The 25,815-nt window shown below is 45.1% G+C and overlaps 1 protein-coding gene across 3 annotated transcripts in view; it reads right to left on the bottom strand.

Moving 5' to 3' along the window:
* The window catches only part of LOC140425208 (uncharacterized), a 57,284-nt gene that overhangs the window by 8,760 nt on the left and 22,709 nt on the right, over positions 1–25,815 (bottom strand). For all 3 annotated transcript variants that reach the window (XM_072509237.1, XM_072509236.1, XM_072509238.1), the window contains exon 5: positions 23,360–23,446. In XM_072509237.1, the coding sequence (XP_072365338.1) occupies positions 23,360–23,446 (87 nt within the window). The remainder of the gene's footprint in view (positions 1–23,359; positions 23,447–25,815) is intronic.

The following is a 25,815-nucleotide window of genomic DNA, read 5'->3' as shown; positions in this document are numbered from 1 at the left end:
CAGCACATTACTCCTTCAAAGAAGGACATGAACTTGATTTCCCTTTCATAAAACCATGCTTACTCTTCCCGATTACGTTTTCAGTTTTTCTAAGTGCCCAGCTAGAACCTCTAATGATTGTCAGTAACACTTTCCCCATGACAGACGTCAAGCTAACTGGTCTATAGTTTCCTGCTTTTTGCCTCCTTCCCTCCTGGAATAGAGGGATTATATTTGCTACTTTCCAGTCTGATGGAATCTTTCCAGAATCTGGAGAATTTTGAAAAATTATCACCAATGCATCTACTACCTCATTAGCCAACTCTTTTAAGATTCTGGGGTGAAGTCCATCAGGACCCGGAAACTTTCAGCCCACAGCTCCATCGGTTTGCTCAGTACAGCTTCCGTAGTGATTGTAATTTCACTAAGTTCCACTCTCCCCTCCACTTCCCGATTTACAGCTATTACTGGAATATTTCTTGTATCCTCTCGAGTGAAGACAGAAGCCAAATATTGGTTCCATCTCAATTGCCATTTTCTTATAATCTAATTTTAACTCCTTTTACGGATCTTGATACGACCCCTCGAGCTAGTGCGCGGTCAATTCCAGCCCCACTTGACCCAGAGTCGCAACACAATTGAAATTAACAAATAATTCTTATAAAATACCTGAAGCCGTTGGTCTATGGATGCCCAATAACTAGTCACCAGGTTTGCAAATGTAAATACAATTATTTATTTATTAATGACAATAACTATAATTAAACATGCAGCAAATACAACTAGTTAACTATCTAATTCCTAACCCCCCTCTTTAACTCGCCTACCCTCTACAAACACAAGACAAACACACATGGAGGGAAAAGAGGGTGTAAAATAATGATGAAAGGAAAAGGAAAAGAGTCTTTGTTTCAAATGGACATCTTCCCAGTACACCTTTCTTCAATTGAGGCCTTCATTTGGAGGTTTTTGGTTTCAGCCTGTAATGATTTTCACTGTGAATTCGTCTCGGTCTCAGATACGTCTCTGCAGCCTCAGAAAACAGCAGATTGGCAGAGAGAGACTGAGAAAGACACACAGACAGACAGAGACAGACAGACACTCACAGCTGCTCCTCCCTGCGTCCTCTGAAAACCACCTCACTCGGGTAGGACCCAATCACCGTCTGTTGCTGGGCAGAATACAGCTGTTCAACAATTCATTGGCGACCAGCCAAACAATCAAACTGAATCCCTCCGATCTCTAAGGTGCCTTAAAGTCTGAGTTTTTCTGTTCAGAAGCTAAACTGCCATAGCACAGTGCACCATGTTGCAACTTTTGAGATCCTCACTTCCTCTGCTCGGTATATGTCCATTAAATATCCAAGGATCAGAATGATAACCACAAAGTAAAAGAAATGGGAAATAAGGGAATCAACAAGAAGGGCCCTTACAATCTGCCTAGTAACAGCAGTAAAACAAACTTAACAAGGCACAATAGGATGTGATCTGCCCAGCAACAGGCAGAAATCTGCTGAGCGGCAGCAGTAACCAGAATTCAAAAGGCATGATGAGATATGGCTTTCCCAGTAACAAAATTAGCATGCATCTAGACAGTATCAGATGTAAATGCCCTATTAGTAGAAATAGCTTACCTAGACCTCAGAAGCAGACAGGCCAGTTTACATCTAACAGCCTGAGGCCAGTCCACAACTCTCAGCTGGGAGGCTAGACACACATCCAAGTTTTAGAGCCAAGGCCGTGTAAAAACCTTCGTAAAGGCAGTTTAAATATCTCTGCTGGATCAGGAAAAGACATTTCCCTGAGTTGTTTATTAGCCCTGTATTGTGCGGTAACTATAAGTTGGATTTGATTTACAAATTTATATAATTCGGATGATTTTTTTTGGCGAAAGGATAAATCTTAAAGAGTTCAGGGACAAGGGGTACACTCTACATAAACTGTGTGTGTTTAGTGATTTATATAACTATTGTCTTAGAGAAGCGTAGTTCTGGTCATGTGTATTTTTCTTTTCCTTAATAGTCGTTAAGTTGCACAATAACTGGACTGGTTATTTTCATGGGGTTTCTTGTGACTCCTCACATCATTCCAAAAACAAAACTATACATCCCCATGAAGCGGTGTTTCAAGTAAGGATACATTCGCAGATAGCATCAGCGTGGTTCGTGACACTCTGCATTCTCAATCTCTAGAGGACCAACACTCACTTTATTCTTTTTCTGTAGGAACTCTTACTATCTGTTTTTACATTTCTAGCTAGCTTCCTCTCATTCTCCTGATTAACCTTTTCGTCATTCTCTGGCATTCTTTATATTCTGATCAATCATCTGACATGCCACTCATCTTTGCACAGTTCTATGTTTTTTTCTCAAGTTGCCCTAACTCCCACTGATAGTGAATCCTCCCTTTAGAATTTTTCTTTATAGCAGGAATACAAACCCCTTAAGTGTTGAGGCAGCACGTGGCACAGTGGTTAGCACTGCTGCCTGCGCTGCTGAGGACCTGGGTTCGGATCCCAGCCCTGGGTCACTGTCTGTGTGGAGTTTGCACATTCTCCCTGCGTTTGCGTGGGTTTCGCCCCCACAACCCAAAGCTGTGCTGGCTAGGTGGATTGGCCATGCTAAATTGCCCATTAATTAGAAAAACTGAATTGGGCACACGAAATTTATTTAAAATAAAGTTACCTTCTGCAAACAATTTTAATTAATTTGGTTACTGTTTTAAACTAAGCATAATAGTATGATCTTTCTGTATACATACAAAGATACAAATTAAGAGCAGGTGTAGGCCATTCAGCCTCTCGATCCTGCTGCACCGTTCAATAAGATCACGGTGGATCTGATTGTGGCCTGACTTTCCTGACTGCTCCCAAGAACCTTTGGCTCCCTTGTTAGTCAAGAATCTATGTATCTCTGCCGTAAAACTACGCATTGACCCTGCTTCCACTGCTCTGGAGAAAGAGGGCCAAAGATTCACGAACCTCAGAGAAAAAAAATCTTCTCATCTACGTTTTAAATGGGAGACCCTTATTTACAAACGGTGTCCCCTAGTTCTAGTCTCTCCCACAAGGGAAAAGCCTTTCAGCATCCACCCTGTCAAGTCCCCTCAGGATCTTGTCTTTCAATAAGATCACCTCTCAATCTTCTAAACTGGATACAGGTCCAATCTTTCACGATACCAACCCCCCCCCCCCCCCCCCCCCACCCCCAGCATTCAGTTGAGTGAATCTTCCTTGAGCTACTCAAAGCCTAACATCGGTATTGGGGAAAATGCTTGAAGGGAAAATCATGCTTGGCAAATCTGTTGGAGTTCTTTGAACAGGTAACCAGTACAGTTGACAAGGGGGAGCCGGTCGATGTGGTATATTTGGACTTTCAGAAAGCGTTTGACAAAGTCCTGCATAAGAGATTATTGTGCAAAATTAAAGCGCATGGGATTGGGGAAAATGTATTGAGGTGGATAGAAAACTGGTTGTCAGAGAGGAAACAAAGAATAGGGATTAATGGGTCCTTTTCAAATTGGCAGGCAGTAACTAGTGGGGTACCACAGTGATTGGTGCTGGGACCCCAGCTATTCACAATATATATAAATGATTTGGAGGAGGGAACAAAATGTAACATCTTAAAGTTTACAGATGATACCAAATTAGGTGGGAGGGTGAATTGTGACGAGGATGCAGGGATCCTCCAGCAAAATCTGGACAAGTTGGGCGAGTGGGCAAACCAATGGCAGATGCAGTATAATTTGGATAAGTGTGAGGTTATTCATTTTGGAAGCAAAAACAGGAAAGCAGATTACTACCTGAATGGTTGTAAATTGGGAGAGGGGAGTGTGCAGCGGGACCTGGGTATCCTTGTGCACCATTCGCAGAAGGTAAGCATGCAGGTGCAGCAGGCGGTAAAGAAGGCGAATGGTATGTTGGCCTTCATTGTGAGAGGTTTCGAGTATAGAAGCAGGGATGTGTTGCTGCAATTGTAAAGGGCCTTGGTGAGGCCACACTTTGTGCAATTTTGGTCTCCTTCTCTGAGGAAGGATGTTCTTGTTCTCTAGGTTGTGCAGCAAAGGTTTACCAGACTGATTCCAGGGATGGTGGGCCTGTCATATGTGGAGAGATTGACTAGGTTGGGATTGTTCTCGCTGGAGTTCAGAAGAATGAGGGGGGATCTCATAGAGACTTACAAAATTCTAACAGGACTAGACAGGGTAGATGCAAGGAAGATGTTACCAATGATGGGTGTGTCCAGTACCAGGGGTCACAGTCTGAGGATTCAGGGTAAACCATTTCGGACAGAGATAAGGAGACATTTCTTCACACAAAGAGTGGTGAGCCTGTGGAATTCATTACCACAGGAAGTAGTTGATGCTAAAACTTTGAATATATTCAGAGACAGCTGGATATAGCACTTGGGAGAATGGAATCAAAGGCTATGGGGAGCAAGCATGATTAGGCTATTGAGTTGGATGATCAGCCATGATGGTGATAAATGGCAGAGCAGGCTCAAAGGGCCAAAAGGCCTCCTCCTGCTCCTAACATTCTGTATCTATGCATTGAAATCCTTTTTTAAATAAGGAGGCCAAGATGTGGTCTCACCAATGCGCTGTACAACTGCAGTAAAACACTTTTTAGATTGCACTCCCCTTGCTATAAATAACAACATTTCATTTGCCTTCCTAATCACTTGCTGTACCTGCATACTAGCGTTTCCTGATTCATATATCAGGACATCCAGATTCCTCTGTACACTGAATTCTGCAATTTCTCTCATTGAAATACTATACTGCTTCTCTATTTATCCAAGTTCACATTTCCCCACATTATACTCTAGCTTCCAAATTGTCAGCAACAAAGAACAAAGAAATGTACAGCACAGGAACAGGCCCTTCGGCCCTCCAAGCCCGTGCCGACAATGCTGCCCGACTTAACTACAATCTTCTACACTTCCTGGGTCCGTATCCCTCTATTCCCATCCTATTCATGTATTTGTCAAGATGCCCCTTAAATGTCACTATCATCCCTGCTTCCACCACCTCCTCCGGTAGCGAGTTCCAGGCACTCAATACCCTCTGTGTAAAAAAAACTTGCCTCGTACATCTACTCTAAACCTTGCCCCTCTCACCTTAAACCTATGCCCCCCCTAGTAATTTACCCCTCTACCCTGGGGAAAAGCCTCTGATTATCCACTCTGTCTATGCCCCTCATAATTTTGTAGACCTCTATCAGGTTGCCCCTCAACCTCCTTCGTTCCAGTGAGAACAAACCAAGTTTATTCAACCGCTCCTCATAGCTAATGCCCTCCATACCAGGCAACATTCTGATAAATCTCTTCTGCACCCTCTCTAAAGCCTCCACATCCTTCTGGTAGTGTGGCGACCAGAATTGAACACTATACTCCAAGTGTGGCCTAACTAAGGTTCTATATAGCTGCAACATGACTTGCCAATTCTTATACTCAATGCCCCGGCCGATGAAGGCAAGCATGCCGTATGCCTTCTTGACTACCTTCTCCACCTGTGTTGCCCCTTTCAGTGACCTGTGGACCTGTACACCTAGATCTCTCTGACTTTCAATACTCTTGAGGGTTCTACCATTCACTGTATATTCCCTACCTGCATTAGACGTTCCAAAATGCATTACCTCACATTTATTAAACTCCATTAGCCATCTCTCCGCCCAAGTCTCCAAACAATCTAAATCCTGCTGTATCCCCTGACAGTCCTCATCGCTATCCACAATTCCACCGACCTTTGTGTCGTCTGCAAACTTACTAATCAGACCAGTTACATTTTCTTCCAAATCATTTATATATACTACAAACAGCAACGGTCCCAGCACTGATCCCTGTGGAACACCACTGGTCACAGCCCTCCAATTAGAAAAGCATCCTTCCATTGCTACTCTCTGTCTTCTATGACCTAGCCAGTTCTGTATCCACCTTACCAGCTCACTCCTGATCCCGTGTGACTTCACCTTTTGTACTAGTCTACCATGAGGGACCTTGTCAAAGGCCTATCAAGTTAGTGAGACACAACCTCCCCTTCACAAAACCATGCTGCCTCTCACTAATACATCCATTTGCTTCCAAATGGGTGTAGATTCTGGAAGAATTCTCTGCAGTAATTTCCCGATCACTGACGTAAGGCTCACCGGCCTGTAGTTCCCTGGATTATCCTTGCTACCCTTCTTAAACAGAGGAACAACATTGGCTATTCTCCAGTCCTCCGGGACATCACCTGAAGACAGCGAGGATCCAAAGATTTCTGTCAAGGCCTCAGCAATTTCCTCTCTAGCCTCCTTCAGTATTCTGGGGTAGATCCCATCAGGCCCAGGGGACTTGTCTACCTCAATATTTTTCAAGACGCCCAACACCTCGTCTTTTTGGATCTCAATGTGACCCAGGCTATCTACACACCCTTCTCCAGACTCAACATCTACCAATTCCTTCTCTTTGGTGACTACTGATGCAAAGTATTCATTTAGTACCTCGCCCATTTCCTCTGGCTCCACACATAGATTCCCTTGCCTATCCTTCAGTGGGCCAACCCTTTCCCTGGCTACCCTCTTGCTTTTAATGTACATGTAAAAAGCCTTGGGATTTTCCTTAACCCTATTTACCAATGACTTTTTGTGACCCCTTCTAGCCCTCCTGACTCCTTGCTTAAGTTCCTTCCTACTTTCCTTATATTGCACACAGGCTTCGTCTGTTCCCAGCCTTTTAGCCCTGACAAATGCCTTTTTTTTCTTTTTGATGAGGCCTACAGTATCTACCCGTAATACTTCTTGCATTAAAACATATGCACTTCAGGCCACCAAACTAGCTGTGTTCAGCAACTTAACCCTGTCTGCTCTGCCTCAGAGCCATACTGTCCGTATTCCTTAGTTCTCCCTCAATGCTCTCACCTTCTGACCTATTGCTCCCGTGCCCATCCCCTTTCCATACTAGTTTAAACCCTCCCGTGTGACACTAGCAAACCTCGCGGCCAGGATATTTATGACTCTCCAGTTTAGATGCAACCCGTCCTTCTTATATAGGTCACACCTGCCCCGGAAGAGCTCCCAGTGGTCCAGATAACGGAAACCCTCCCCCCTGCACCTGCTGTTTAGCCACGTGTTTAGCTGCTCTATCTTCCTATTTCTAGCCTCACTGGCACGTGGCACAGGGAGTAATCCTGTAATTTCCTACTCACTTAACCTGTCCTCATCACAGACTCTGTCCTCATCACAACTTGCTTTCTTATCTATCTTTGTGTCATCAGCAAATTTAGCAGCCATACATTCAACCACTTCACCGAAATCATTGATATTCTATGGGTGGCACGGTAGCACAGTGGTTAGCACTGTTGCTTCACAGCACCAGGGTCCCAGGTTCGATACCTGGCTTGGGTCACTGTCTGTGCGGAGTCTGCACGTTCTCCATGTCTGCGTGGGGTTCCTTCGGGTGCTCCCTCCCTTTCATCTCCTGATTTACAGTTAATTCGGGAATGTTATTTGTATCCTCCCCCCAATGTTATTATTTTCCTTTTTAAATACCTGTAGAAATTCCTGCTGTTTTTATATTTCTAGCTAGCTTTCTCTTCTACTCTAATTTCTCCCCCCTTATTAATATTTAGCCATTCTTTGATGTTCTTTATATTCTGTCCAATCTTCTGAGCTACCACTCATCCATGTAGAATTATACACTTTCCAAGAGTTTTTACATTACAAATTATGAATGTGGTCTTCAAGAAAACCTTACATGTCAAAACCACTTGGCAGCATGTCCACTTGAAAGATTTAGGCTCAAGACCCTTGCTGAGCCTTTGGCACAGAATCTAGGTTCACACTTTAACATTGAGGCAGTACTTCATTTTTAGAGGTAGTTTGAATGAGGTAGTGCCTGTTCAAGCAGATGTTAAAAAAATACCCTTGGCATACAGTAAGTCTCAGCTTAACGTCGACTCAGTCAAAGTTACTTTACTTTAATGTGGTTTATAAAATAGGAACTTTATATCCATTTAATGTTGCAACACTCATTATAACATCATTTGACACTCTGTGGCCTGCACAGCTCACATCTGCACATGGCAAATTCTAACATTTGACCTTGCGTTGTTGGGGTCAGTGCACCACTACTGTGGGTGACTTTAGCTGGCTGCTCATCCCCCTCGCTCCTGTTCCAGCGTGCACTGAAGTCCCAGGACTTAGTCAGTTGCTCCCTGTAGTGACGAACTCCTGCCGCTAGATGGAGTTGTCAATCTATGCAAGAACATAAGAACTAGGAGTAGGAGTTGGCAATTCAGCCCCTCGAGCCTGCTCCGCCATTCAATACGATCATGGCTGATTTAATCTCAGCCTCATCACCACCTTCCTGCCCAATCCCTGTAATCCTTCATCCACTACTAATTAAAAGCCTATTTATCTCCTCAAATTTGTTTAGTGCTCTGCACTCTGGGATAGAGAATTCCACAGATTCACAACATTGTGAGAAGTAATTCCTCCTCATTTCGGTTTTAAATCTGCCACCCATTAGCCGAAAACTATGGCCCTTCTTTCTAGAATGGCCAGCAATGGGAAACATCCACTCTACACCTAATCTGTCAATCCCCTTTAGCATCTTGTTCAATTAGATCTCCTCTCATTCTTCTGAATTCCAGTAATTGCTCAATCTCTTTTCTCAAGACAAGTTCTTCATCCCTGGAATCAATCGTGTGAACCTTCTCTGAAACGCCTCTAATGCATTTCTGTCCTTCCTCAAGTAAGGGGACCAAAACTGTGCACTGTACTGCAGATGCAGTCTCACCCATGCCCTATACAGTTGCAATAGCAATTCCCTACTTTTATACTCTATTCCACGGGCAATGAATGCCAAAATTCCATTTGCCTTCCTTATAATCTACTGCACCTGTTATGTTTGTGTACTATGATAATAAATGAATCTGTGTACGACAGAACATCAAGACTAGTTATTTAATGTTGAATAAACTGTGGATAGACTATTGCTAACCAAACTGTGGGTAACTAAACTATTGCTAACAAAACAGTGGAGCTTCTAACCATGCTACTAACAGCTCCTGTAACTCTGATCAAGACTGGGTTTTTTTTGTCCGGTTCCAGGGTCCTATTCCTCTTGCATGACACCTAGTGGTCAGAGGCCATATACACTTGTTGCATACACTTACTGCATATCATTACATTCCCTTTCCTTGAGATTTTAAAAACATACTACAAATCACTTCTGTAAACAATACACAATTCACAAATTTTATGGTCCAATCACATGAAATGAAATGAAAATCGCTTATTGTCACACGTAGACTTCAAATGAAGTTACTGTGAAAAGCCCCTAGTTGCCACATTCTGGCACCTATTCGGGGAGGCTGGTACGGGAATTGAACTGTGCTGCTGGCCTGCCTTGGTCTGCTTTCAAAGCCAGCGATTTAGCCCTGTGCTAAACCAGCCCCTCTGTGCTAAACCAGCCCCTCTGTGCTAAACCAGCCCCTCTGTGCTATTCAGCCCCTCTGTGCTATTCAGCCCCTCTGTGCTATTCAGCCCCTCTGCTTTTTTTATCTCCTTGTCGATTTTCTCAACCTTGGTATGCTTGGCGAACCTGTGCTACTACTTTGAACATCTGTCGGTGTATCTGATAAGGTTGTGTCACTGTTTTGAACATTTTTCTGTATATTCAAGTCTGACTCTTCCAATGTTTGTGTTGGTTCAGGTTGATAGAAGTCTTCACAAGACCATGGTCTTGCTGTTCTTGGGCAGGTACTTTTTTTGTTTTAAATAGTGCCCGACAATTTCTTCTCAAAATCTGTCCTTGTTCTCCAATTACCGTGTACGTCCTTGGACCTGCCTCTTGTAGTACATTAGCTTTTCTAGACCATCCATCAGGATCCTCAATCCTTACAACATCGCTTAAGACTCCTGGTTGTTCTATCATAGTTTGCTCCCTTTTAATGTTTGCATTCAAATCCTTGGGAACCATACAAATCCTGAGATCATTATTCTTCTTTTTCACACAGACCATTGAGTTGTCCCACTCTGTAGGCTCTTCTATTTTCCTTTTAACTCCAAGTTGCATCATCCTGTCTAACTCTACCCTGAGACGGTCACACACTGGCGTAGGAGTTCTTCGAGGTGTTGTCAGTGCACTGTCAATGCTATAGACTCTTTGCACCAATTCCAGTGCCTCACACGCTTCATCATCCAATAATGAATCACGACCTTCAGCAACAATTGAGAACTTCAGCTTGTGCAATTTGTTTTTTACTTGCACGTCTAATTCGCACATACCTAAAGTGGCAATCTTCTTACCATTGTAGTCTTTAAGTAAGACCGGCTTATTTTGAATTCTTGGCTTTAGCTACATGCTCTTAATATCATTTACACTGATTAAGTTTGTCTTCGCACCAGTATCTAATTTAACAGTAATTAGCGATCGATTGATAATCAAAGGTACAGTCCATTTGTCCCTTGTTACTGCTGTAATACCACTTTCAGCACTCCTTATACTTGTGGGCGGCATTTTATTCGGTATGGCTTCATTTGCTGTGTCTTCATCCGACACTGGGCCAACGGAAAATATGTCACTTAAATTAGTGTAATTGATCACGTTAATCGATTGCCCTGCATTAATTTTCTTATTTGAGAAACAGTTTTGCAAGTGATTCTTCCCTTTGCACATATTTTGCCAAAAGCTGGACATGGCCTTGGTAGGTGCTTATAACGACATCGTTTACATGCAATGGCTGTATGTTCAGACCGTTTAGAATGGCTGATGAGACCATGTTTCTTTTCCAAGTGCGTTACAACACCAATCGCGCTACCTTGCTTGCAATATTTGCGCCGAAACTTCTTGCATTAAACGTATTAACATGTTACGCAGCAAGTTCGCTAGCATGGCAAATTTTTAGGGCATGTTCTAATTGGAGCTCATTTTCTCGTAAAAGATGCTCACGGGCTTTAGCATTTTGCAATCCAAAAACAATTTGATCTCTAATCATGGAGGATTTCAGAGGCGCGAAGTTGCACATCTGCACTTTCAGCTTAAGGTCAGTAAGAAAACTAATGAATGATTCATCAGTCTTCTGCATGCGCATTCGAAAAATAAATCTTTCATATGTTTCATTTTTCTTCGGTGTACAATGCTCGTCACATTTTTTGATCACAGCATCAATTTTCTTACTGTCTTCCTCGTGCTCATGCACAAATAGAACATAGAACATAGAACGATACAGCGCAGTACAGGCCCTTCGGCCCACGATGTTGCACCGACATGGGAAGTCAAAAAACAAAAGCCATCTAACCTACACTATGCCATTATCATCCATATGCTTATCCAATAAACTTTTAAATGACCTCAATGTTGGCGAGTTCACTACTGTTGCAGGTAGGGCATTCCACGGCCTCACCACTCTTTGCGTAAAGAACCTACCTCTGACTTATATCTATTACCCCTCAGTTTAAGGCTCTGTCCCCTCGTGCTAGCCATTTCCATCTGCGGGAGAAGGCTCTCACTGTCCACCCCATCTAACCCCCTGATCATTTTGTATGCCTCTATTAAGTCTCCTCTTAACCTTCTTCTCTCTAACGAAAACAACCTCAAGTCCATCAGCCTTTCCTCATAAGATTTTCCCTCCATACCAGGCAACATCCTGGTAAATCTCCTCTGCACCCGCTCCAAAGCCTCCACGTCCTTCCTATAATGCGGTGACCAGAACTGTACGCAATACTCCAAATGCGGCCGTACCAGAGTTTTGTACAGCTACAACATGACCTCATGACTCCGGAACTCAATCCCTCTACCAATAAAGGCCAACACTCCATAGGCCTTCTTCACAACCCTATCAACCTGTATTATATATTTAAGTCGCCTGCATGCCTGCTACTGTGAGCAATAACGCAATTTCTCTCTCGTTCGGATGTGCCTGCAACCGAATAGTCACGTAAAATTCCATCTACCAAATTTTGGCCCTTCCCACCCAACCTATCCATATGTAAGTTTCTTATCTCCTCATTGCAACTTGCTTTCCCACCTATTTTAGAAGCAGGAGATACAGAAGTCTGAGAACACGCACGAACAGACTCAAAAACATCTTCTTCCCCACTGTTACCAGACTCCTAAACGACCCTTTTATGGACTGACCTGATTAACACGACACCCCTGTATGTTTCATCTGATGCTGGTGTTTATGTAGTTACATTGTGTACCTTCTGTTGCCCTATTATGTATTTTCTTTTCTTTCCATGTACTTAATGATCTGTTGAGCTGCTCGCAGAAAAATACTTTTCACTGTACCTCGGTACACATGACAATAAACAAATCCAATCCAATCTCGTCCCCTAAGGGACCAATGTTCACTTTAGCTACTCGCTTCCTTTTGATATGCTTAGAGAATCTCTTGCTATCTGTTTTTATATTTTGCGCTAGATTTCTTCCCTAATTTTTTGCTCTTCTATTACATTTTTAGTAACCCTTTGTTGATCTTCAAAATTTTCCTGACCCTCCAGCCTTCCACTGACCTTTGCAATATGGTATGCCTGAATGTTATCTTTAACCTCCTTGCTTAACATTTCCCCTCTTACAATCTTTCTTATTCACTGGAATATATTTTAATAGGGAGACATTGAAAATCTCCTTAAGCATCTGCCACTGTTCATCAACTGACCTACCTTTCAGTCTTTCTGCCCAGTCCACTAGGGCCAAATCTGTGCTTATGCCCATGTAATTACCTTTAACACCTGAACACTAGTGTGGGACTCTTATTGGCCTCAAACTGAATTTGAAATTCAAACATGCAATGATCACTCTTCCCTAGAGAATCCTTTACTATAAATTTAATTAATCCCATTTCATTACACAATACGAAATCCAAAATATATCTGGTTGGTTCAACAATATATTGTTCCAAGAAACAATCTCTAATACGCTCTCTGAATTCTCCCTCAAGGCTATCCTGGCAATTTGATTAATCCAGGCCACATGCATATTAAATTCACCCATGACTATTGTCATACCTTTCTTACATACCCCCAGTATTTCCTGGTTTATACTGTGCCCCACTGCGGAACTACTGTTGGGGACCTACAGATTACTCCCACCAGGGACTCCTTTGCCATTTCTTATTTCTACCCAGACTGATTCCACATCTTGATCTCTTGTGCCTATATCATTTCTCACTGATCCTTTTCCTTTCTGTCTATCCTTCCGAAACACAGTCCCCTTGGATATTCAACTCCCAGACCTGGTCTACTTGTAACCATATCTCAGTATTCGGCATCAAATCATACCCATTTGTCTTATTTACACTGTTAACTCAATTTTATTCCGAATGCTACAGGAATTCACTTACGAAGCCTTTTAAGTTTGTCCTATTATTAATTTCCCCTACCTCTTGTACGGTTCCTTGGTGCAACATGACGTTCACACGCTCTGTCCCTTCCTTTCATTATCTGGTAACAATCTGAAATCAGGCAGCTGGTGACTGTATCTTTTTTTACATTTATGTACTACATAGGATTACATAGAACATAGGGCATAGAAACGGACCGTTTAACCCAACTCGTCCATGCCAGAGTTTATGTTCCACTTGAGCCTTCTCTCTCATCTTTAATCTTCTGAATCTGTCAATATAACCATCCCCTCTTCTCACTCATATGCTTGTCTAGCTTCCCCTCAAGTTCAACTGTACTACTCAATTCAACTACTCCCTGTGGTAGTCAGTTCCACATTCCCACCCGTCGTTGGATATAGAAGATTTTATTGAATTCCTTATTGGATTTTTTGATGACTATCTTATATTGATGGCCTTTTGTTATGGGAGTTCTCTCTGTTTTCACTCGATCAAAATGCTTCATAAATTTCAAAGACTTCAAAGTCATCCACTCAGCCATCTTTTTTTCAAGAGCGAAGAGACCCAGCCTGCCAATCCTTGGGCAGCATGGTGGCATAGTGGTTAGCACTCTGGCTTCACCAGGGTCCCAGGTTCGATTCCCACTTGGGTCACCGTCTATGTGGAGTCTGCATGTTCTCCCCGTGTGTGCGAGGGTTTCCTCCGGGTGCTCCAGTTTTCTCCCACAGTCGAAAGATGTGCAGGTTAGGTGGATTGGCCTTGCCAAAATGCCCTTAGGTTAGATGGGGTTGCAGGGTTACGGGGATAGGGTGGAGGTGGGGGGTTAAGTAGGGTGCTCTTTCCAAGAGCCGGCGCAGACTCGATGGGCTGAATGGCCACCTTCTGCACTGTAAATTCTATGAAAATTTCCTGAAAGGTAGCACTGTGGCGCAGTGGTTAGCATTGTACAAAGATGTACAGGGTGGGTGGGTGGACTGGCCATGCTAAAATGCCCCTTAATTGGAAAAAACGAATTGGACACTCTAAATTTACAAAGAAAAAAAATTAATCCTTTTCTGATGTGTATACCTACGCACGTCTGGTATAATCCATGTAATCTGCTCAGCGTCCTCTACAGAATTCCTATGTAATATGGAAACAATCTGACCATTCCAGTTAAGGTCAAAACTTCCATGGCACATCTTCCGGTGACGGTGATGTGCTGCTTGGGCGCACATCAGGTGGCTCTCCTCCAAACCAGGACCAAAAGAAAAAAGGTACTTTTAGTTGAATTTTGTCCAAATTTCTAAAAAATTTTTTTTAGTCCCTCAACAGCAAAAGGAGGGCAACAATGCCACTGAACAGGAGCTCGAGGGCCCGAAGAGATGGCAGAAGCGGCGGAAAGAGCCATAACCAGCAGGCGGACAAGACGGCAGCCCACAAGGCAAAGGGGCCCCGGCAGCTAGGAGAGAGGACAGCCAGCGACCCGAGCATCAGCTTCCCCCTCACGAACTGGAGACGGATAAAAGAGTTTCCTGATGAAGGAGCTGACCGTCATGAAAGAGGTGATCAGGAGAGATATCCAGGTGGCAGTCAAGGTGGCTGTGGCAGAGGCGATGGCCACCATGCAGAAGGCAATCGATGAGCTGGGAAAGAAAATAGCAAATCTGGAGAGGACGATCAGGGACCTAGAGAAGGCCTCAAAGGACAGAATTGTCGCCCTGGAGGCAGAAGTAAAAAGGTTGGTGGAGGTCCAGGGAATTTAAGGGGGAAAGTTGAGGACCAGGAGAAGAGGACCCGGTGACAAAATATCAGGATCGTAGGCCTGCCGGACCGAGGCATTGAGGGCAAAGACCCGGCGGACTACGTCGCCCAAATGCTAGGCAACTTAGTCGGGAGAGACAGCTTCCCCAAACCCCCAGAGCTCGACAGAGCGAACAGGTCGCCCAGACCGATAAGGTCAGGGAATAGCCGAGGACGATTATCGCAAAGCTCCACCGATATCAGGACCGTGAAATGATCCTGTGGTGGGCACGCCGGACAAAAGCGAGCACCTGGGAAGTACATAAAATAAGAATTTACCAGGACTTTGGGGCAGATCTAGCAAAACGCAGGGCCACGTTTAATCAGACAAAATCGGCCTGTACAAGAACGGGATACGTTTCGGTATATTGTTCTCGGCCAGGCTCTGGGTCACATACCAAAAAAAGGAACATTACTTTAACTTCCCTGAGAAAGCAAATGAATTTGTCAGAACCAATGGCTGGGACAAGGGACAGGCACAGCAACAATGAGAGTTGTGCAGGGAAAGACTCTGAAAGAACAAAAGACTCACTGGACAGCGAGCATGTTTGCGCGGGGCTGTGCTGCCTCGTTCCGCTCATAAAGGGAAGACTGGGTCTTAGAAAGAAGCAGCGACTGGGAAGCAGGTGAGGGCTTAAACAGGGAAAACGGGCAGTTAGTGGGTGTAAAGAAGGGGCGAGACCAGCCCAGGGAGGAGGGCCACCACACTAGCAGATATAGCTAGCACGAGAAGACAGAAAGCAAGGAGGCCACGGCACATCTCCCAGTCGCGAGGGAGCGCATAGTCAGGAGGTGGGTTGAGGGTGTAACTGAACACAAAAGGAACAGAGCAGGAAAAATGAGTTGGGTGTCACAGGAGCTTCGGCAAGGGAGGAACAAGCTGAATAAACAAGATGGCGCAACAAGCAGCCACTTTCGAGGGTCCCTGAACAAAGGGAGATCCCGGAATGCAGGGGCGCACCCACGTGGCTTACACATAGTTGGTGGCCATGTTAGGTGTCCCCTAACAAAGCGAAACCACTGAGTGCAGGGGTGCATCCACCAGGTAAGTATGGTTGATCCCGCAGGAGTGGAGGGACAAACACTCCCCACCAGGATAGTCACCTGGAATGTCAAGTGACTTAACGGCCCGGTGAAAAGATCAAGAGTCTTTGCCCACCTAAGAAGCCTGAAAGCCAACATAATTTTCCTGCTGGAAACACACCTGAGGGAGAAAGACTGACTGCGGGTAAGAAAGGGCTGGGTGGGGCAGACGTACCATTCATGATATGGGAAGAGGGGTAGGGAAGCAGCCATATTGATTAGTAAGAGGAAGAGGTTCACTGCGATACGGACCATTACAGACCAAGAGGGATGGCATGTCATGGTCAGCAGTGTCCTAGACGGGGCAGTGGTAGTTCTGGTAAATGTGTATATGCCCAACTGGGACGGCACAGGCTTAAAAAAAAAAGACCATGGCGGAAATCCCCGGCATTGACATACACCGACTGATCATGGGGGGGGCGACTTCAACAGTGTACAGGTTCCACTGACAGACCGATCGAACCTCAGATTGAGGAAAAGGACAGGCAAGGCTAGGGAGCTGGGAACATTCATGGAGCAGATGGTGGCAGTGGACCCATGCTGGTTCCTACACCCCGGTGAGAAGGAATTCTCGTTCTTTTTGCCAGTCCACAAAGCTTACTCAAGGATAGACGTCTTTGCAGTTGGGAAAGCGGTGCTTCCAGGAATAGTAAGAATGGAATATTCCACGATAGTTATCTCCGACCACGCTCCACGCTACATGGATGTGAGGTTGGAGACGGGCCATGCCTAGTGCCCCACGTGGAGGTTGGACACAGACCTGCTGGCCGATAAGGTCTTCTGCCAAACAATATCACAAGCCATAGGCAAGTGTGTTACAAATAACTGGAATGGGGAAGTCTCACCTTCCACGTTCTGGGAGGGACTGAAGCAGTGATTCGGAGAGGGATTATAGCCTACAAGGCACGAAACGATAGGGAAGAGAGGGTGGCCAGGCACCAACTGATCGACTCCATTCTGGAGGTCGACTGAAAATACTCCGAGGCACAGCCCGTAGAGCTTCTGGTGGAGAGGAAAAAGCTACAGATGGACTTTAACCTGCTATCCTCCAGGAAAGCAGTGCACCAACTCCACCAGACACGAGGGACCTTTTACGAACACAGGGAAAAGGCTGGCCGCCTACTGAGAAAGCAGGCTGCCATGAGGGAAATAGTGAAGGAGAGCAAAGGTGGACTGGTAATCGAGCAAAAAGAGGTCAACCGAGCATTTGAGACCTTCTACCGAGTGCTGTACACCTCCGAGCCCCCCAACGGGGATGCAGAGATTAAATGGTTCCTCAATGAACTGGAAATGCAGTCATGGGGGACGATAGGCAGGGGAGCTGGAAGCACCAATAAGACTGGGAGAGATTACGGAGAATATCAGCTCCACACAGGCGGGGAAGACGCCGGGACCCAACAGGTTCCCGGTGGACTTCTATTAGAAATTCGCACCAGCGCTGGTCCCAGACCTACGGGACATGTTCGCAGACTCACTGCGAGGGGCACCCTGCCTCCTACGCTAACGCAGGCCACGATATCGCTGATACCAAAGCAAGACAAGGACCCACCGGAATGCGGATCATATAGACCCATTTCACTGCTCAACGTGGATGCAAAGGTACTCGCGAAAGACCTGGCCAAGAGACTGGAGAACTGCGAACCGGAGGTGATTGCAGAGGACCAGACGGGCTTTGTGAAGGATAGAGAGCTAACTGCGAACATCAGGCAGCTGCTGAATGTAATAATGACCCCATCCGGGGAGAGAAGACCAGAGGTGATCATCACCCTGGACGCAGAAAAGGCCTTCGACAGTCAAATGGAAGTACCTCATCGAGGTGCTGGAGCGGTTTGGGCTAGAGACGGGGTTCACCTCATGGGTGAAACTCCTGTATAACGCACCCAAGGCGAGCGTTCGGACCAACATCACCAACTCTGGAGTACTTCCAGCGGCACAGAGGCACACGGCAGGGATGCCAGTGTGCTTGCTCTTGATCACCCTGGCAATCGAACCACTGCCGATCGCTCTGCAAGATGTGAAAATCTGGAAGGGCATGAATGAAATGAAAATCGCTTATTGTCACAAGAAAGCTTCAAATGAAGTTACTGTGAAAAGCCCCTAGTCGCCACATTCCGGCGGCTGTTCGGGGAGGCTGGTACGGGAATTGAACCGTGTTGCTGGCCTGCCTTGGTCTGCTTTAAAAGCCAGCGATATAGCCTTGTGCTAAACCAGCCCCTATACAAAGAGGGGGCAGAGAGCACAGAGTGTCACTCTATGCAAATAACCTGCTCCTCTACGTCTTGAACCCACAGAACAGTCTGAAAGCAATCATGCAACTTCTGAGAGAGTTCGGAGCCTTCTCGGGCTACAAACTTAACCTGGGCAAGAATGAGGCATTCCCGGTGAACCTGAACGGGGACGGACAGAGCTGGAGGGACTACCATTCAAACTAGCCCAAAACAAATTGTGGGAACATATGCTGACGGTTGCTGGACAGGGCAAGACTACCGCTGGATGAAGCTAGACGGAAATAGGAGAACGAACGGGGGATGGAAGTGGGTTGGAGACTCTGGAGCGAAGCACTGAGCAGGGTCAACTCCTCCTCCTCCTGCGCCGAGCCCATCTGACTAGAACCCAAATGAGCAAGTTCTTCCCGGAGGTGCAGGATAAATGTGAACGGTGCCAGGGAGGCCCGGCTAACCACACCCACATGTTCTGGGCCTGCCCAGACAGGTCAGGTTCTGGACAGCCTTCTTCGAGGCAATGTCCAAGGTTGTGGGGATGAGGGTGGAGTCGTGCCCGAGTGGCAATCTTCAGGGTATCGGACCAGCCAGATCTTCATACGGTGAAGAGTGCCGACGCCCTGGCTTTTGCATCCCTAATCGCACGCTGGAGAATCCTGCTCGGCTGGCGATACGATAGGGCAGACGGTAACAATTAGAGGGGAACTAAATGGAAAAACCCATTGTAAATAAGACACAAACTTGTTCGTAAATATAGAATCATAGAATTTACAGTGCAGAAGGAGGCCATTCAGCCCATCAAGTCTGCACCGGCCCTTGGAAAGAGCACCCTACTTAAGCACCACGTCTCCACCCTATCCCCTTTATCCCGGTAACCCAGTAACCCCAACCTAACCATTTTGGACACTAAGGGGAATTTAGAATGGCCAATCCACCTAACCTGCACATCTTTGGACTGTGGGAAGAAACTTGAGCACCCGGAGGAAACCCACCCAGAGACAGTGACCCAAGCCGGGAATCGAACCTGGGACCCTGGAGCTGTAAAGCAACTGTGCTAACCGCTTGAGCTGTTATTCTGTAAAAACTGGAACAAGATTAAAAAAAGATTCTGTGGCACAATCGAAGAAGAGTTCTTCTGGAGTGCCGGTCAATATTTAGCTCTTGACAACAATGCTAAAATAGGTGAACTGATCATGTACTTCATTGCTGCTGGTAGGATTTTGCCACACACAAATCGACTGTCATGTTTTCCCCAATTACAACAGTGACTACGATGCAAAAATACATAATCGGCTACAAAATGTTTTGACACATCTTGAAGTCTTAACTTTAACATTACAGCAGCTTGAACATTTTAAACATGCAGCAAGTCCACAACTTAAACAAAGAACAAGTTGACACTGTCAAATGTACACCAGTCCCACAACATCAAATGTATATCAGACTCAGCGCCAAACACATGCTATCCCCATCCTGAACACACAGCGGGTTCACACAGCTCAATGCTAAAGCTTCTGCCCACCCCACACACTCCCAGAACCGCCAGGAGTGAACAGCGATATGATCCAGTCCTGGGTAAAGCAGCCTCACAACGACAGCTCGTAACAGACAAGGCCATCCTCTTGATGACAAAGCCTTTCTTCTTGTTGAAGGACTTCCCACTTGGCTGGGTGCTGGAGCTGCTCCCTTCCCACTGCCTCGTACTTATAATCGCTCTTGTAACTTGTTCCTCAGGCCTGGGGATGCCCAAATCTAGAATTCCCCCCTTGGCTGGAGCTCCAGGGCCGGTGCCCATGAGGATGGAAAGGTAGAGGGGGCAGTGCACAGGTCTCTCTTTTTCTCACGTGCGCCCTTTCACAATGTTTAACTCTTCAGTTTCCAAAATGTGAAATAAATTCAACACAAGGTCTGTCAAGCTTGTATTCTAAAAGAAAATCAGCCACCATACAGTAATCTCCACAAATCTCATTCTTGACTAGATGCATTAATGTTACTGGAAAGAAGATGGTAAACTCAGTTATTAAATGTTTGTACTTTGCCTACAAAAATGTCACGTATTGCCTTTGTTGCTTTAAAATTAAATATTGTCAGTACATTTTGTATAGATCCAAATGTTAAATATATATCAAGTGCATCAGTACCTTTTTTTACCGTCACTATATCAGGGTTTTTCAAAGCCAAGGTGGGTCACAGGCAGGTGTTGGGAGGGTCACGGATCGATTGGTCGCTGTGGTCCCGATTGTGGGAAAAGCGGCCAAGGGCTGCAGCCAGCATTTTTATTGAGAATCAGCCGCTGACTTCCAGTGGAGGCATATAGGTGGAGGTCGCACATTAGATGGCTCCTACTAGAGACACTGGCTTTTGACTTTTATGCCTGGTCTCAGGGGTAGTTTTTGGATGAGTTGGTGTGGGAAGTCATAAGGAGGTTGGGGAATGTCAAAGTCCCAGAAGAAAGTTTCTGCAAAAAAGGGAGCGAGCGAATGTCCACCAGTGAGTGTTGTTGCGAATCCTACAGGAAGGAAGATGACAGGGCCTGGATCGTCAGGTGGGGCTGCACCCCTCACGGTGGAAACTCTTAACGAGGTTATGTCGGTGGAGTTTGAGGCGGTTTGCAAAGCATTTGGAGGTGCTTCAGAGGACCTGGTGAACAGGTCGAGGGAGCAAAATTTGAGAATCGTGGGCCTGCCTGAGAGATTGGAAGGCCCGAGGCTGACCGAGTATTCTCCAAAGATGTTTGCTGAGTTGATGGGGAGGGGGAAGAACCCTCCCACTATAAGTTGTACAGAGCACATTGGTCGCTCAGGCCGAAGTCTAGAGCGAATGAGCCAACAAGGGCGGTCATCGTCTTTCACTGATACCACGTGATGGAGAAGGTTTTGAGCTGGGCGAAGCAGAGATGAGATGTGAAGTGGGAAAGCGTTGGTGTTCGCACATCCCAAGATCTGATGGCAGAGTTGGCGAGAAGGCAGGTGGCCTTTGGAAGGGTAAAGGCGGCACTGTACGGCAGCGGAGTGAGATTTGGAGTGGTTTACCCAGGGAAACCGAGAGTGACTCACAACTCGAAGGACTTTTATTCTGAGACGGTGGCGGCTTGGTGGGGAAGGTGAAGGCTAACTTGCTGAGGTGGGACAATCTCCCTCTGTCGTTGGCAGGCTGAGTACAGGCAGTAAAGATGAATGTCTTGCAGTGATTCTTGTTATTGTAACAGTGCCTGCTGTTTTTTCCCCCCCAAGGTTTGTTTAGGGGGTGGATTGGATTGGATTTATTTGTCACGTGTACCGAAGTACAGTGAAAAGTATTTTTCCGCGAGCAGCTCAACAGATCATGAAGTACATGAAAAGGAAAAGAAATAAAAGAAAATATATAATAGGGCAACACAAGGTATACAATGTAACTACATAAGCACCAGCATCGGATGAAGCATACAGGGTGTAGTGTTAATGAAATCAGTCCATAACAGGCTGATCTCATTTGTTTGGGCGGTGAAGGTGGTTAGGATTAGGGAGGTGATACTGCAAAGGAGACGACAGGTGGGGGAGCGAGGCCTTCCAAATTTGAAGTATTACTATTGGGCGGCAAATTCAGAGAAGATTCAGGAATGGAATAGGGCGGTGGGGGCTTTGTGGGTGAGGATGGAGGCAGGCTCTTGCAGGGGGTCGGGTTGGGGTCAACAGTGGCTTCCGATGGCCCCAGGGGAGTATTCAGTGAGTCCAGTGGCAGTGGCCACACTGAAGATCTGGAGGCAGTTTAGGCAGCATTTTAGGTTGGGAGCGGAGGGACGGAAAGAGAAGGGGATCATGAAATGAAGGACCTGTTTCTGGGAGGACGATTTGCATGTCTGGAGGAGCTGGGCGAGAGGTTTGGGCTGGAATGGGGCACATGTTTCAGGTATATGCAGGTGCGGGGCTTTGCGAGGACCTTCCTGATAGCACCTGCCTCCTCGTTGCTGGAGGTGGTGCTGTCAGCGGGAGGGGTATTGGAGAGGGGGTTGTCCTGGCGATTTAGAGGAGGATTTTGTAGATGGATGAGTGCCCATGGAGGGGGTTATGGCAAAGTGGGAGGAAGAGTTGGGATGGCGCTGGAGGAGAGATTGTGGTGTGATGTGTTGTGAAGGGTAAATGCCTTGACTTTGTGCGCGAGGCTGGGGCTGATACAGCTGAAGGTAGTTCACAGGGCGCACCTTACAAGCCTAGGATGAGCCGGCTGTTTGATGGGGTGGAGGATGTCTGTGAGCAATGTGGGAGGGGCCCTGCGAACCATATGCATATGTTTTTGTCTTGCCCGAAGCTGGAAAGACTTTGGAGGACGGTGTTCAGGTCCATTTCAAGGGTTCTACATGTGGATGTGGAGCCCAGTCCCCTAGAAGCCATATTCAGACTGTCGGACCAGCCGGAACTGCAGGCGGATGCGGATGTTTTAGCCTTCGCCTCGCTGATTGCTCACAAGTGGGTCTTGTTGGGGTGGAGGTCAGCTTCTCCACCCTGTGCCTTGGCATGGAGGGGGAACCTGTTGGAGTTTCTGACCCTGGGAAAGTGAAGTTTACTCTGGGGCGGGGGGTGGTGAGTGATGGGTTCTACAATTGTCATGGCTTATTTATCTTTTTGCATTTTGGTGAGTTGCTTACCATTGATTGCTGAGGGAGGGGGGTAGGGAGGTTGCTTCAATTTGTAAAAATGTTGAAAATTTGTGAAATAAAAATACTTTAAAAAAAGAGAATAGTAACCTCCGCCGCCTTTTAAATGAGAAGGAAATGAGGCTGTGTGCAGTCCTTCTGCCAGAAGCGGCAGCAGTGAGCAGGTACATATGTATGTGCTTTTGGCGCCAGATCACGGAGGAAAGCTTCCTCCATTTTCTATCTGCTTATATAAATTAATTCTCAGCTTTTCATGAATAAAGCTTTATCCTGACAGATTATTTTACTTTATGCCTGCGAGCTTCCATTGTCTTTTCCTGACCACAACTTACCATTGAACATCTTACAGATGAATTCGGCTTTTTCATTTCAAGCATTCTGTTTCTCTGTTGATTTGATAACTGTTGAATGGAGTCAGCCTGTATCAAAATTCAGAAAGTTAATGAACATTTCAGACTAACAGTTAGAAACTCAATACACGTCACTTACTGAATGATGAAACGGTTTCATTGAATCCCTACATTTCATACCAGCCCTCCAAAAGAGAACCTTACCTCAGCCCACTCTCCCGTCCTATCCCCATAACCCCACCTAGCCTGCACATCTTTGGACACCAAGGGGCAATTTTTATTTAGCTTGGCCAATCCACCTGATCTGCACATATTTGGACTGTGGGAGGAAACCCAGAGTAAACCCAAACAGGCACGGGGAGAACATGCAAACTCCACAGTCACCCAAGGTCGGAATCGAATCCGGGTCCCGAGCACTGTGAGGCAACAGTGCTAACCACTTTGCCACCGTGCCGCCCTTATGTTTAGATTCAGTGACTGAATGTAGGCACATAATTTGTTTCTTTAGCTGCAATATTTCAACTATTTTTACCTTACTTTTATTTATTAAATCACCATTGTTTCAATGTAAATTGATGTAGACACAGCATTAAGGATCAAAACATTAAGCCCATCTACCCACAGTCAGCATGTTCTGTAAATTTTGACACATGATCTTTAGTGTCATTCAAGCGAATGATTAACCAGAACTTTTCAATAGGTTCAAAATTCAAAGTTAGATTGCTTTGTTCAAATTATGTTCTTGTAATCCATGAAAATAGTTGCAAAATTATTTTATTTCTAAATTAATCATTCATAATGCAGTACCTGTAGATGCCTGAATTCACAGACCGTGCATGACAGTAAAACTAACAAGCATCTTGAAAAAAAACAGACCAGGTTTAAATAATTGTGGATTAAAAGTCACTAAAAAATGATACCTAAACTTAAACCCTTCCCATGACTAAGGATGGTGAATGAACCCTCACTTCAGCTCTTCTCTGTGGAACATATTCTACCAAAATAAGATGGAATTTGGAACAAGTTATTAATAGCTAGATTAGCATGCCAATAGCTAGAGTTATGGCGCATATCACCAATTTTGGTGTCGCAGGAAAATTTGGGCCAGTGTATTCCCTGTTATGTGTCATGTATAGCCATTTTAGTACTTCCCAATTTATCTCTACAGACTTGCCCATGTGATATCAATAACTCTTTCAGGTCAGTTCGTTTTTCCTCTGGAAGGTAACTTAACAATTCATCCCAATTTTTAAGAACATCCTCATTTTCCAATTTAATTTGAGGTATGTCAAATTCACAGTAGTCTGGATTTGGTTCGTCACTTTGAGTTAGAATCATTAAAACCTCCTTTTTCTCTCCTTCCCTTTCAAAGTACCTTTGAAGCATATTCACATGACACACTCGGTGAGTCTTCCTTCTATTTGGTGTTTATACCACATAATTCACCTCACTTAATTTCATTTCAATCTGATACGGTCCACAAAACCTAGCTTTTAAAGGCTCCCCTACCACTGGTAACAACACTAAAACTTTATCCCCACTGGCAAAACTACGAACTTTGGATTTCTTGTCCGCTACCCGTTTCATCACATTTTGTGCAACTTTCAAATGTTGTGTAGCCAATTCACCTGCTCTATTTAATCGTTCCCTAAAATTTGACACGTAATCCAATAGTGTAATTTCCGATTTCTCACCCACCAATTTTTCCTTAATCAATTTAAGTGGTCCTCTTACCTCATGACCAAAAATTAGTTCAAAAGGACGAAATTTGATAGACTCATTCGGTGCATCCCTAATTGCAAACAATATGAATGGGATTCCTTTATCCCAATACTCTGGATAATCTTGACAATACGCTCTCAACATTGTCTTTAATGTCTGATGCCACCTTTCTAGTTCTCCCTGCGATTCTGGATGGTACGCAGTTGATTTAGATTGTTTTATTCCTAAGCGATCCATAACTTCTTTGAATAACTTTGAAGTAAAATTCGTTCCTTGATCCGATTGAATTTCTGTGGGTAGTCCATATCTAGTAAAGAATTTAAATAACTCCTCCACAATCCTTTTAGCTGTAATATTACGTACTTGAATGGCCTCTGGAAACCTTGTAGACACATCCAGGAAGCAGTCCTACACAATCAATTATGACCCTCGTAATGCTGGAATGGGTATTAAGGGCGCTGGATTTATCACTGCTTGAGATTTCCCTATCACTTGACATGTGTGACATGATTGACAAAATTGTACTACATCTTTATGTAGTCCAGGCCAATAAAAATGTTTCTGGATTTTAGCTTGAGTTTTCCTTATTCCCAAATGACCTCCCACGGGTACATCATGGCAACTCGCAACACCTCCTTTCTATACCCTACCGGCAATGCTACTTGATGAACTTCTGCCCACTTTTTATCCACCTGCATATGTACAGGTCTCCATTT

This window comes from Scyliorhinus torazame, chromosome 6 (assembly GCF_047496885.1).
Source record: "Scyliorhinus torazame isolate Kashiwa2021f chromosome 6, sScyTor2.1, whole genome shotgun sequence".
Lineage (NCBI taxonomy): Eukaryota > Metazoa > Chordata > Chondrichthyes > Carcharhiniformes > Scyliorhinidae > Scyliorhinus > Scyliorhinus torazame.
The sequence above is the reverse complement of the archived record's forward strand: the minus strand, read 5'-3'. Positions and strand labels throughout refer to the sequence as shown.